The sequence below is a fragment of the Hyaena hyaena genome, unplaced genomic scaffold (genome assembly GCF_003009895.1).
Source record: "Hyaena hyaena isolate Hyena2069 unplaced genomic scaffold, ASM300989v1 scaffold_8, whole genome shotgun sequence".
NCBI lineage: Eukaryota > Metazoa > Chordata > Mammalia > Carnivora > Hyaenidae > Hyaena > Hyaena hyaena.
In genome coordinates, this window is record NW_024080640.1 from 3646047 (window position 1) to 3660508 (window position 14462).

The 14462-nt window shown below is 42.7% G+C and overlaps 1 protein-coding gene across 1 annotated transcript in view; it reads right to left on the minus strand.

Moving 5' to 3' along the window:
- COPG2 (COPI coat complex subunit gamma 2) overlaps positions 1-14462 on the minus strand; it is a 109120-nt gene that overhangs the window by 74117 nt on the left and 20541 nt on the right. Inside the window, exons 6-9 of the mRNA XM_039243203.1 lie at positions 5813-5888; positions 4008-4100; positions 3038-3124; positions 1835-1992 (exon numbers count right to left, since the gene is read on the minus strand). Of these exons, the coding sequence (XP_039099134.1) occupies positions 1835-1992; positions 3038-3124; positions 4008-4100; positions 5813-5888 (414 nt within the window). The remainder of the gene's footprint in view (positions 1-1834; positions 1993-3037; positions 3125-4007; positions 4101-5812; positions 5889-14462) is intronic.

Below are 14462 nucleotides of genomic sequence, written 5' to 3' on the forward strand. Positions count from 1 at the left end.
ATTTCCCCTGCTCATTATCACTATCTCCCACTAAAGTCTTTAAGGCATCTTTTTTTTTTTAAATGTTTTATTTATTTCTAGGAGAGAGAGAGAGAGAGAGTGAGCAGGGGAGGGCCAGAGAGAGAGGGAATCACAGACTGAAACAGACTCCAGGCTCTGAGCTGGCAATCAGCACAGAGCCCGACGCGGGACTCGAACCCACGAACCGCGAGATCATGACCTAAGCGAAAGTCGGACGCTTAACCGACTAAGCCACCCAGGCGCCCCTAAGGCATCTTTTATAAATCTGTTAAAGCTTTTGTCTGCTATCTCCAATGTCTAGTTCATATAGGAATCCATGCCTATTAACTGCTTTTTCTCTTAACTATTGGTCACATTTTCTAAACTCTTTGCACTTTTATCTTTTTTTTTTTTTTTAACTGTATATAAACATTGTGAATGACAGGATGCAAAGACTCTAGAATTTACGATGTTTCTCTAGCAGGCAATTAACTTGGCCAGCATCAAACTCCAGACTTTATCTCCTCCATCACGAGGTGCACCTGAATTGTCCATTCAGTTCTTTCAGGTCACAGCTGCCAAGCTTCCTAAGTCTTCCCCCAAAGACCTGTACTGTAGTTAAGGATTTTTGCAGAGTTTGAAATTGATTTGAGGACTTCCCCCAGTTGTGGCTCCCTACTTTCCAGGATTTCCACACTAGGTTTTCATCACTCTTCCAATCTCAGAGTATCTTCTGACTCCTCTTGTCCAGTACATACCATGACTTTCTGTGATCCCACCTCCAGGAACTCTGGATTTCAGGAGACTAGCCAGAAATGTACAGACCTCACCTCATACAGCTCTGTCTCCCAGGCATCAACTTCCCTCTAGTTTTTGCCTGCTTTTCACCACTCACCAGTGTTGTTTTTTTTTTTTTAATGTTTTTATTTATTTCTGAGAGAGAGAGAGAGAGACGGCATGAGCAGGGGAGGGTCAGAGAGAGAGGGACACACAGAATCTGAAACAGCCTCCAGACTCTGAGCTGGCTGTCAGCACAGAGCCCAACGTGGGGCTCGAACCCATGAACCATGAGATCATGACCTGAGTGGAAGTCAGATGCCCAACTGACTGAGCCACCCAGGTGCCCCTCACCCAGGCTTTCAATAGTGGTAAGTTGCTCTACTGTTTGGGGGAGGCACTGTTATGTACTGATGATCTAAGTGTTTGCAGTAGGGCTAATATGACCAAGCTACTCCACCATTACTGGAAGCAGGAAGCTCAACCAAATACTTGAATATTCCACTTCATCTTCTCTGTTGATATTTATTTTATATCTTTTTTTTTTTTTTTTTTGGTGGTTACTCAAGAGATTACAAGATTCATCCTTGTATTATCACAGACTACCATCAAAACACTACTTCATGAACAATAGGAGAGCCTTACAAATGTGTAATTCTTTTTCTCCTTTATGCCCTTTAAATATGTAAGACATTAAATGCAGTACTTCAAGGTTCTTTTATAAAAATAAAGGAACAAACAAGACTCTTAACGTCACCTCCAGCTCTCACATTGAATTACTGCCTAGCCTATGATCTGTAAGTATTTTTTGTTCAGTATCAGGGTCATATTGTATTACTGGCAATCATAATCTATTAACACATACACCAAAGCACACATTAAAGTAAAAAAAAAAAAAAAAATGTTGCACTACTTGGAATCCCATGAATTCTCTTAATTTGAAAAACACCAAATCTGTAAAATCAGCGCGGCCCAAAAAAATCCTCAAAGGAAAGACTCTTGGGAGTATGTTAGCCAGCAAACAAAAAACTACTTAGGTTTAGGTGAAGACACTTACCCCTCTTCATTTTCTTTTAGCAAGCGACTGGCAATTCGGATGAGCATGCAGTAAGCAAACTGGGACTTGAGGCCGGATTTAGTAAATTTATTCAGCATCTTAGAAACAGCAAGGCGGTCGTTCTTTTTAAGGTGATACAGGACTCCCAACGCATGGTACTAGAGAACAAGAAAAAGGATGTAACATCCAGAAAGTGGGGGAGGAACAGGACAAACCCCCAGGAAAACAAAAATCACATGGAACTAGATTTTTAGTAAAAAGACACCCAAGTCAAACGTGTACCAACAGAATAACTTTTTCGTACTGAATCAAACGCAGGCAGGACAGAAAGGAGAAGAGATTGGCCCCCGGAAATTGTAGATTCAGATTGGACAGGTAGTATTAAAGAGGTGACATACAATCCGAAGATGGCTCTAGCAGGCTCAGCACTCCCCCACACATCCTTAGCACAAAGGCGCTCAGGTCCAAGGCTTTACCAGTGTCACAGGTCTCTGTTAGTGGCTTTAAGTCATCTGTGGCCATGTTAGTAGTTAAAGGATTAATCTCCTAAAGCAGACTTAAGGAGGGTAATTATCGTGGCACTTTGTGTAAAAACACAACGATCAGAGTTAAGAGAGCGAGAATGTTTCTTCGAGGGGGTTAGAAAAAAAAAATCACTCCTTGATTTCCTCATAACTAAATATGCCCACAGAAGTTGTAAACATTGTAAGGGGACAAATAAGCATCCTCTCAAATACAAATGGGGTACATCACATAACACTAACAGTGACGGACTTTACTCTTGTTCTCTTTTAATTAGGAATTCATGAATATCCAAAGGAGATCTTCCCAACAAAATGGTCAAGTTTCACAAAGTAAAATTCCTCGACGTTTGGTGTAATGTCTACTATAACCCAATTCTGAAAAGCTTAGAATCGAACATCCTTCTTCACAAATTATTTTTCATGTGAGAGACTGAAATGCAGGGTTAAGGGAGCTCTGGAATGAGAATCTCAAACTCTCAGTGAATTTAAGAATCTTTCCTGAATGCTCCTACAACTTCTATTAAAAGCTAGCAGGGTCTATGACGGTAATTCTAATTAATGTGATACCTCCTAATATTAGACTTTGGCTAATGCTCATCTAGGGAGTCAATAAATTGCCCTTAAAATGAAGGGTTAAGGAAAGCTGAGGTCAGGACCTAATGGGACTTGATCACAGTACCTGGACCATAATGTTATCGCTGGAAGCAGCTTCTTGGGCTTCATTGACCCAGCGCTTAACCACGTCATAGCTTATCTTCATCATGTGCTAGACACAGAACAAAGTGAGAACAGAGTGTATGGTCACTAGACATTTATAGACATGAAATGGTTTCCTTAGAAAAATCACTAACAGATATTTCCAAATGAAAGGGGCAACTCTGTAGCTTTTAGAAGTCTATTTCAAGTCTACTCCCGGCGCAACTAATAGACCAGAAACTTTCTCCAAGACGAGGAGGTATTTGTGGGCTGAGATGAGGAGGGAAGGATAGAAAAGAAAGGGCTAGTTTATAGAATCGTGCTTGAATGATGTGTACATTCTAGGTTTTACTTCCAGGAAACTCACCTGAAAAGACCACACACACACACACACAGTACTGATAGATCCCTTGCTATAAAACTTCACCAATTACACTCCAGACCCAGAAACTCTTGTGATTCAGAGGATCTAAGCCATTCACACATTAACAACCAATTTTAACTAAATGCAAAGTGACAGGCTGTCATAAATTTTGTCTGGATAAAGAGAAAGAAAAGGTATTCCTAAAACAAAGACCACTTTCTGGTAAGAAATTTAGAAGTAAGGCAGGGGGCTTTGGATTGAAGGTCACTGCATACACAGGGCACTAAGGAAAGCACAGGATAAAGAGGCAAGAGGTCAAGTTCAGGTCACAAAAAGATTTTAAAAAAATCATCGCCCTTCAGTGTCTTCTCTGTCTGCCACTTCATCCCGATCTTTTCTATACATGAAACATAGCTTTCTGATTACCAAAACCTTTCAAACATGAACACTGCACCTTTTTAACTGCCTGTTGTAATGCTGCTCTGATAAAGCACTCTTGATAAGGGTTTTTGGAATGTTTCATTTGAGAGAATCATAGGGATACTTTGTTTAGCACCCTTACAGGCCAAGCAGCTACTTGTTCACTTACTAAGGAAGACACCAGTGCAGAACTGGAGACGCTGGAGACTTTATCCACAATGGCCTGCTTCATGTACCTTTCAATGGCTTGCAACATTGTTCCCTGAGAATGTTCAGAAAGAAACAGTTGTTGAAACATACATCTTCACCGCTTCAAAATAGTTTACAAAACCCCAGTCATATATTTGTGCCAATATTTAGATTTCAGTAAAGGGATTACCATATACTAGAGTAACTCTCTGGCAGAGGGCGGGAGCTAGACAACCAAGTTGAATCTTCAAAGAGAAAGACTGGTAGGAAGAAAATTAACTATTCAACAATGAAATCAAAGGTCTTAAAATGGAGAATCCCAGTTTGAGGACAGGGGTAAGTACAGGCTCAACTTCTCAGGGATGTTATAAAAGACATTCCTAGATGGGGATGGAGCCGCTTTTTGAAATCCTGGAGATGTCTCTGCAGGAAGGGGATGTATTTTATATGGCTCCCATAAAGTTCTCTAAACCAAATGTGATCCCTGATAATTTTAGATACCTAAGAAATTACATGTTTAATATGCTACCATAGTGAGTCCTCAATATGACCTCCTCTGCAAATAAAGTTCTTTTTAATATTAACTGGAAGAAAGCTTAGCACTGTGAAGGCGGCAGCAGATGAAGATATGTAAACAGACGGAGATCAATACTCAAAGACAGGCTACTGCTAGTGTGGGCAGTGTCTGCTCTTATGCTAACCGATTTAATACTAAAACAAAGGCAACCACAGCAACACAGCTGAGCAGCAAAAAACATCACCCCATTTCTATTACTCCTTCTAGGATCCAGATTTACCATTTGCTCCCATTCAACCTTTAAGACTTGAGAAGACTGTAAACATGCACATAAAATATACCCAAGCGTGAATAGAGCTGAAATATTATTCAATAAAATGTTTGGCAATGCCCAGCCTGCCCTTCATTTTATAACCTTTCCTATTCAGAGTTCCTGGGAAAGGACAGCCTAACATCATCCCTCCAGGTGTGAGGGACAGAGTCAAGGTTAAACACCTGACTCAGGCCAATTGTGCTTACAAGCCACTGGCTGGCTGATGGTTAACCAGGTTCTCTCTATCGAATATATGAATGGGGAGGCCTGAGCCCTGCAAGTGATGGATCACAATAGTAAATATCGGAGAAATCTTGCTGTTGAGTTCCTTAAAGTTGCCCTGTTTCTTGCTCTGTCATTTGTTGTAAGCTTTACCTCAAATTCTCAGGACATCCAGATCCTATAATAAAGCTACTTTAAAAAAAAAAAAAAAGGGGGGCGCTGGGTGGCTTAGTCGGTTAAGCGTCCGACTTTCGCTTAGGCCATGATCCCGCGGTTCGTGGGTTCGGGCCCCGCGTCGGGCTCTGTGCTGACTGCCAGCTCAGAGCCTGGAGCCTGTTTCAGTCTGTGACTCCCTCTCTCTCTGACCCTCCCCTGCTCACGCTGTCTCTCTCTCTCTCTCCTAGAAATAAAAAAAAAAAAAAAAAATAAAAAAAAAAAAAAAAGGTAAATTCAAATGGGTTTTGGTTTCCTGCAAGCAATGTTCCCTGACTACAACAAAATTCCATGGGGGCAAATGTAGAGAGAAATAGACTAATCTCAACAAACAAAAGGAAAAGACAATCTAAATGGAAAAATAAGACCCAGGAGGCACAAAAGCCTTTCTGGCAGTCATGTTTCTCTAATACTGAAGATTCACCAAGTCGAGACTAGGGAATCCTAGTAAATTTACATGGCCACCTGTAGATAAACACAGTGTTCCCCTTTGATGCCTCAGTAAACAAAGAGAACTTACATCAGTGATTCTGCAGAGAGCCCGGATGGCTGGGCCTCGGTACACATCTTCCTTTCCAGTCATGTCCTTAGTCAGACTAAGAAAGAGCAAATGAGTTACCATGAAATCAATTAACATCTCTTCTGCGGAGTCCGCCCCTAGCTAATTCCAACTGCCCCCCATAATGACCTTAATGCAGCTACTAATTCAGCGAATATTTATTGAGTGTCCTCTCTGGGTAAATATTAAAACTGTTGGATAGAGCGCTGTTCTAAATCTTAAGAATACAGCAGCGAGCAAATCAAAGTCTTTGCCTTCACGGAGCTAATGTACTAATGAGAAGAGATAATATATCACATAAATGAAATGTATCATTTTTAGATACTGGTAACTGGCATAAAAAATGAAGGCAATGGTATAGAGAGCTACAGGCTGAAATCCCCCAAATCCTAAAAATCCATCAGACTAGACAACTCTGTAAAAGAACCTGACTAAAATAATGAACTCATGAAGTCGTGCTTTCTTTCACAGGCACAGCTTTCTAAAGTGACAGTTGTCTATGGCTTCAGATCTTTCCATGGAGTTTCAAAAATAAGCAGAGGAGTATAGACAGACCTACTAAATTTCACATCCATACTTCAAAGAGGTTTTTAGCCTTTATACATTATTCACCCTCTTATCTTCCTGTCCCTGTCCTCTGTATTTACACTGCCCCCAAAATGACTATCTATCCCCTCCCCCACTTGCCTCCCCTCACAGAATTCAAAATGGCCTCCAACTCCAACTCACTCCATCAGGATGCCATGAGGAGAAATTTGTGAAGAACGGATAGTCCTTCAATTTGTTTTTTATGAAAAATTATTTTTATGAAAACCATTTTCATATTAGAGTACACTTTCAAAACATTCAGAAAAATATAAAATATGAAGTCTAAGCTCTGCCTCACCTACCCTAGCCGGTAGTAGTGCCACTCAACTAAAGACAGTCACTGTGAACAGTTGCTTATGTTTTTCTTAAAAAAACTTCTAGGGGCGCCTGGGCGGCTTAGTCGGTTAAGCATCCGACTTTCGCTTAGGTCATGATCTCGCGGTTCGTGGGTTCGAGCCCCGCGTCGGGCTCTGTGCTGACTGCCAGCTCAGAGCCTGGAGCCTATTTCAGAGTCAGTATCTCCCTCTCTCTCTGACCCTCCCCTGCTCACGCTGTCTCTCTCTCTCTCTCTCTCTCTCCTAGAAATAAATAAAAAACATTAAAAAAAAATTAAAAAAACTTCTAAAAAAGTGTATATGACCACAGAGACATTAAAATGCATGCAAATGAATCTCCACTCTTCTGACACCTTCCTTTTTCACTTAATATATTTTAAGTATCTTTCCATATTGGCAGACTTTACAAAATGTTAGGTATCTCTATGTTTTAAAAAAACCCAAATATATCTAAAATGTCATTTTAATGGTAGCACATATTTCCACTGTTGGAATATAAATAATTTATCAATCAGTCTTTTTTACAGATATTTGCATTTTTCCAATTAGATAAAAAGTGAGGCTTGGCAGGTTGTTTCTTCTGAGGTCTCTCTCCTTGGCTTGTACATGGCATGAAAGCAGTCATGCATAATACATGAAAAAAAAAATGGGCATGGCTGTGTTCCAATAAAACTTTATTTACAAAATGAGGCAGCAGTTTTTGCCATGGGCCACAGTTTGCCAACTGCTTGCTTCAGGTCCTAGTTTGGGCTGCCCCGACAAAGGCCTACAGACAGGCAGTTTATTTGGGAATGTGTTTGAGGGAAGGGAAGACAGGGAGGTGAACAAAGAAGGAAGGAAACTAATACAAAGGAATTTTTCTAGTAGGTCACCGCCATGGGCAACTGGTTATTTGAGGAGCCACCTTCTGAGGTGGCTTACGAAATACACGTTGGAACCACATTTCCAAGAGATGAAAAGGAAGGAATTTATCCACTAGCTCTTCACCACTGGCTGACAGTTAACCCCAGAGTGCTGCCTCCTCATCTGGTCAACATTCACATGTTACCTCCCACGTGCGAGTTCCAAGGAGTGCCCAAACTGAAATGCCAGAGAAACAGTGGGGCAAGAAGCGAAACACACGGTGCATGCTCAGCAAGGCACTATTCATGTGGGTGAGCTGGCCCCTCCACAGAACAGCTGAGCACCAGCACAGCTAGGATCAGAGGGAAGGCCTGAGAAAATGTGAGGTGGCTCCAAAGCAGCATCCAGAACAGTCCATCCCTTGTGTCCCTCAAATTTGAACATGTCCTCCATTAAATCTAACCTGTCACTGAGCCTTCAAGATGGTAACCATCCACTGTTTCTACAAGATATCGGCAAATGAGTGGCATATGGCACAATCCCTGCTGCTACAACTCATTCCTAAGCTGTAATAGATATTCACCATCTTCCCATAATCGCCCATTCTAGATTCCCCGCACGCTTAGCCAGCACTTTATCTCATCTTGGTCAGGTGTCTGATAGGTGACTCAAACCTTTATCCCAAAGGATCTGAGCTCTTTGTTGGAGATTTACCACGGCTGGACCACCGGCTGTTCCCCATTCTCTACTCACCATGGTCTCAGGCACGAACACATCAAAATAGGCTTAAGTACACAGTACCTTGAATTCTAGATACAGTCCTTGCTTCCACGTTTGTAGAGCAACAAGCCTAGCTCCTGACAGGGATCGATGTCAATTACTTCTACGAGCACACAGCTCCTTTCTTTACCAGCTGGTCCACCAGCATAAAGAATCCAAAGTGACCCAACAGTAGTCATCATATTAAATGTGCAAACTGGCTCACTTTGCTGCCCCAGGATGTCTCAGACACTGGAGTGGGTGGTGCCTGTGGCTGCCAGCTTGTCATTCAGACGCGTAGATCCAGAAGTGGGGGATATTTCTGTGGTGAAGGCAATCCTCAAACGGCAGGAACCAGGAGTCAATGGGTTAAACGCCTCTCCCTGTTCATCACTGAAAACATGGTCCCTTGGGAGCCAGGGCCTTTAACTCGCATCCCGGGTGGGGAGGGGAAGCCTCACTTCTACAGGTGGGTCACTAGGAACAAGGGTGACAGGTGCGAGTCCTACTTCCATCTCTCCATTCCTGGACCCACATATTGTACTTCTTGGGGACAAGATCGTACACTGACCATCAATTTAATGCACATACTTCAACCTTGAGGAGAATTCTCCGACTTCAAAGGGCCCCATCTCCAAACTGCTACATCAACTGAGCCATTACTACATTAGGCTCTCTGCTCCTAACAGAATACGGTAAAACTATTGGGTCTGCTGGTCAGGAGCCCACTGTCACACTGCTTTTGCCAGAAAATGAGTGGCGAGGTCACGTAGGATACCATGAACGTAAGAAACCGCACCACAACTCAGACCTACTGAAAACCCACGGACCATCTTCTAGTTGGTGTGTCTGCCATGTAATTAAGAGAAACTTACACAAATTTATCAATCTTTTCTTCAACTGCCTCAGGAACTGTAGTCCTAACAAAGCTTTTCCCTACAGCAAGGTTAAAGAGGAACACACTCATGTTCTAGTACTTGCATGCTTTCATTTGTAAAATTTATATTCCTTTTTTTTTTAAATGTTTTTATTTCTGAGAGAGAGAGAGAGAGAGAGACAGTGTGAGCAGGGGAGGGTCAGAGAGAGAGAGAGATACAGAATCTGAAACAGGCTCCAGGCTCTGGGCTGGCTGTCAGCACAGAGCCCAATGCGGGGCTTGAACCCACAGAACCATGAGATCATGACCTGAGCCAAAGTCGGATGTTTAACCGACTGAGCCACCCAGATGCCCCAAAATTTATATTCCTTATCCTTTTAGAGTTTATTCATGCATAGGATGTGAATTATGGATCTAATTTTATCTTTTCTCAAGTGCCTACTCCATTGTCCCAGCATCATATATTAGAAAGTACCCCAGTGTTTAACCCGAGTGATCAGAGATACCACCTTTGCCAACTACGAAGTTTCTATGTGTATTTGGGTCTAATTCTATACATGTGTACCAAAAAACTTAGAAAATGTAGATCAGCACGGCCATGGTGACACATTACAAAGTCATCACACAACTTTATTCCTCTGGTCTGTCTATCCATGTGCCAGAACCACACAGTTTTAAGTGTTCAGGCCTTAATGTTTCACTGACGGGTAGAGCTCCCAGTTTTTCTTTTACACTTATTTCCTGGCTATTCTTAAATCTGTGTTTTTTGGCATAAACGTTAGTATCAATTTTTCTACATTCAAAATATATAGCCTGTTGAGTGCTTCACTGAGACTGCACTGAACTCACAAATTTAGAGAGGATTGAAATCTTTTTACTGTTTAACTGATCCATTCCAAAACATTTATATTTGTTCAAGTGTACTTTGAGCCTTTTAGGGCTTTAAGTTATTTTTTCCTCTTACAAATTTTCTGCATCAGTTTTTCTAAGGCAGTTGTGCCATCCTACACCCCGCCCTCCCACAAGATACCTGGTGTTGGGGCAGGCTCTCTGACTTTGGTGCTGCCAGGCTTTGTGATTTGAACCTAGATTCTATTGGGTATGGAATGATAGCTCACAGGGGTTTTAGTCTGCATTTCCCTGATGACTAATAACATCAAGGACATTCCATGTATTTACTGGTCACTCATATACTCTTTAGGGAGGGGTTTCCCCTCAGGTTTTCTTAATCACCATGGTTTCTCAGCAAGGGCACACTTGTCTACACATGCAGAATGGCCATCTCTAGTAGTTCTCTATGCCTGCATCTCGGATGGCCACAATTAGTGGCCTAAAACAAAATTTTATCATCTTATGCTTCCATAGGTCAGAAGTCCAACGTGGGTCTCACTGGGCTAGAATCGCTGTGTCAGCGGGGGTTGCATCTACCTCGCAGACAAGACTGAGTTCCACCCAAATCTCAACACTTTACAGCACCAACTCAAAGTCCAAAAGTTCATCTAAGTCCCGCAGATTCAAAATTCCTAACCTTATCATCAAAATCCTCTCAATTAGGTAAGGGGGAGCCTGGGGAGACTCTGCTGGGGCAAAATGCCTCTCCACCTGTGGGCCCTTGAAACTAGAAAGCAAGTCCTCTGCTCCCAAAATACAACGGCAGGGCCACCCCAGGATCATAGTTACAGACATTTCTGTTCACAAAGAGAAAAGGGAATGGGGAAGAAGTTTTTTTTTTTAAAAAAGTCCCTGGTCCCAAGCAGTTCGGAAACCCAGCCAAGCAGGCTGGAAGAGGTTTCAGGTGCCGGGCAGGAATTCTCAGCTCCTCTATGGTCCTGCTCCCCTGGCCTCAGGGGCCTCCTTCCTTCCCCCCGCCTTTTTTTTTTTTTTTTTAAATAAAGGGCAGCATGTGTTTAAAGTCTTCGGTCTTCTCGGCCTGTATCCTGCTGTAGAATTTGGGATTCTGTCCACCTTCTCTCACTCAGTCCTCCCTCTGTCCCTTTCGGGCCACACTGGCAGTGTTGCCGGTATAAGATTCTCAAAGGCCCCGCAGGACAGAGACTCGCTCCACCAGACAAGAGCCTCCACCACAGATCTTGCCTAAGTAACCCCATCTCTATTTCTGGCTTCTGCTTAGATGCAGAGGGAATCTCTGAGTCACACCCTTCATCTCTTCAGAGTGTTTTGTGTGAGTGAAGACTCTGACCTTTTCATCCTTCTGAAGTGTTAGCAAAAGGCTGTGGAGTAACTCCTTTGACTTTTCCTCTAGAGCACACTTTCCTACTGGATCTCTGGATTTTATTTTATTTTTTTAATTTATTTCTGACAAGGAGAGAGAGAGAGAGAAAGAGAGGCAGCGTGAGCAAGGGAAGGTCAGAGAGAGAGAGAGAGAGAGAGAGAGATAGAACCTGAAGCAGGCTCCAGACTCTGAGCTAGCTGTCAGCACAGAGCCTGACGCGGGGCTTGAACCCATGAACCGTGAGATCATGACCTGAGCCGAAGTCAGACGCTTAACCGACTGAGCCACCCAGGCACCCCTGGATCTCTGGATTTTAGCATCCTTTGCAGTTTGGGCAGGCTGAGAATTTCCAAAATGAAATGCCCTAGGTTTTTTGTCTTTTGGTGTTTTTTTTTGGTCTGATTGACCTAGAACCTAGCAGTTTCAGGTGCACAACATAATGAGTTAGCACTTGTGAAGAACACCTGATTCGATTTATGTCTCTACTCCCAAGTGTTACTATAAGTGACAAAAAGAAACCAGGCCGCATGCACCTCAACCTTCTGGAAACCTCAGTTAAAGAGCCAAGCTCACGAGTCCTGATTTCTGTATAACTTCAGGGCACAATCCTAGGCTTTCTGCCACTACAGGACAAGGGCCCCCTTCCCTCTAGTACCTAACACCGTCCTCATCTCCTTCTGAGCCCTCCCCAGCAGCGCATTTAGCGTCCGTATTTCCACGGACAATCTGAGCGTGGTCTACTATGCTAAATGTTTACTCCTCACTTCTTTCTGAGTCTACCAGTCATGCACATCCAGGCTGCTAACAACAGTCTGTTCCGGGCAGTGTCGGCTTTTTCTGTCACGCTCCTCAAAATTCCTCACGCATCTACTCATTGCCCAATTCCAAAGCCACTTCCACATTCTTAGGTATTTGCTGTAATAGCAGCCCACTCCAAGGATACAGAAACCTCTACTAATCTCTCCCCGCTGCTTTGAGACATAATTGGCAGATGACATCGTAAAATTAGAAAGTATACAATGTGCTGTACTGACACCCGAATATGTTACAAAACCTAGGCTTTTCTGTTGTTGCTGTAACAAATGACCACAAACTTCGAGACAGAAGACATTCATTTCTGTAGCTTACGGCTCTGTGAGTTAGAAATCCCACACAGGTCTCACTCGTGTCGGCAGGGTTACACTCCTTTCTGAGCTGTAGGGGGAATCCCATTTCCCTGCCTTTTCCAACTGCTAGAGGCCCCCACACTCTGTGGCTCCCGGGCCCCTTCCTCCAGCTCCAAATCCAGCAACACTGTATCTGTGACCTGCTTCCCTCATCACCTCCCCTCCCTGACCCTTCCGCTTCCCTCCTCCGCTTTTAAGCATCCTTATCTTTATAGGGCCCACCTGGATAATCCGCACTATTCTCCCTACCTGCTGATTGGCAACCTCATTTCCCCTTTGCTGCACAATGCAATGTAACATATTGGCAGATCCTGGGAATCAGGCCAGGGATATCTTTGGAGGGGCCATTATTGTGCTTACTACATCTACTAATCACTTGAAATGAGCTAGAAGCAAACCCTAATTCATGGCAGCCTAACAGGATTCGGAGAAAAGTACTAACAGCTAAACAAACAAAAACCCCTGATCTATTTTTAATTTTTCCAATATTTAGTGAGTAGAGCAATCAAGACTCTTCCGTCTGTTACTTGTGGCAGATATTGTTAGCTAACTAATCCAATGCCCATTCTCAACCCCTTCTCCCTTGCCTGCCGCTGATACTTGGGGCTTTAAGAGCTAAGTAGTCACTTTCCTGGTCCTAACCGTGGTCGTAGCACACAGCTGTGTCCGATGAAATCTAAAAATTGCCTTGGGAAAAGCTACCGCATACCTGATAAAAGAGGCAGATGGTGCGGGCGCTCCCTGGCCCCTTTCCCGGTGCCCCTCCCACCTTGAATGGTGCACTGCCAGCCATTCAGGCACCTCTTTTGCAACAATGTGAGATTCAAGAGACACCAGCCCGCACGCTGCTGCGCTGCTGAACCAACACTAGCTATTCTATGCCTAGTGACTGCATCGGGCTTTCTGTTCTTTTCAGCTGAAAGCTTTACTCACAGCCACTATATTCCATACAACTGCTAGTTAAAAGCGAGCACCCTCCTCCAAAATTCATTTTGTTCTACAAAAACCAAATTCACTTAAGTGAATTATAATTAATAATTAGGAAGGCAATTCTTTTTGAAATACCATTTGGGGTGTGTGTATGTGTTATACAAACTCATTCTACATTTGGAAATCAAAATTTTAAAGAAAAGAAACAGCCACAATCCCAAACACCCGGAGATAACCTACTGGTAATATATTAGCATATTTCCATCCACATATTTTTATATATGTACATAAAATATTTCTAAAAGGGAGACTATATAAAATACATAAACTTGAATCCAACTCTTAGGACTTTGTGAGGACTTTTCCATATCATTAAAGATGTTACAAAAATATTTTCAAAAAATTAAAGTATCTTCTAATCTGATAACATGGCTAATTAAATAATATTTAACAATGGCATATATTTAAGTTATATCATCGTTTTTGCTAGCATAAACTGTTGCAATGAGCATTATTATAAATAAATCTTTCGGTGCTATCTCTGATTATTTTCTGACCATAATTCCATTGATGTGGCATTACTGGGTCAAAGGGATAAACCATGGGCACCTGGGTGGCTCAGTAGGTTAATCGTCCAACTCTTGGTTTCGGCTCAGGTCATGATCTCACGGTACATGGGATCGAGTCTCTCGCCGGGCTCTGTCTGCACTGACAGAGTGGAGCCTGCTTGGGATTCTCTCTCTCTTCCTTTCTCTCTGCCCCTCTCCCACCCGCATGTGTTCTCTCTCAAAATAAATAAACATTAAAAACACACACACACACACAAAGGGATAAACCTTTTCAAATGTTCAACAAATGCTGCCAAACTGCTTTCTAGAAA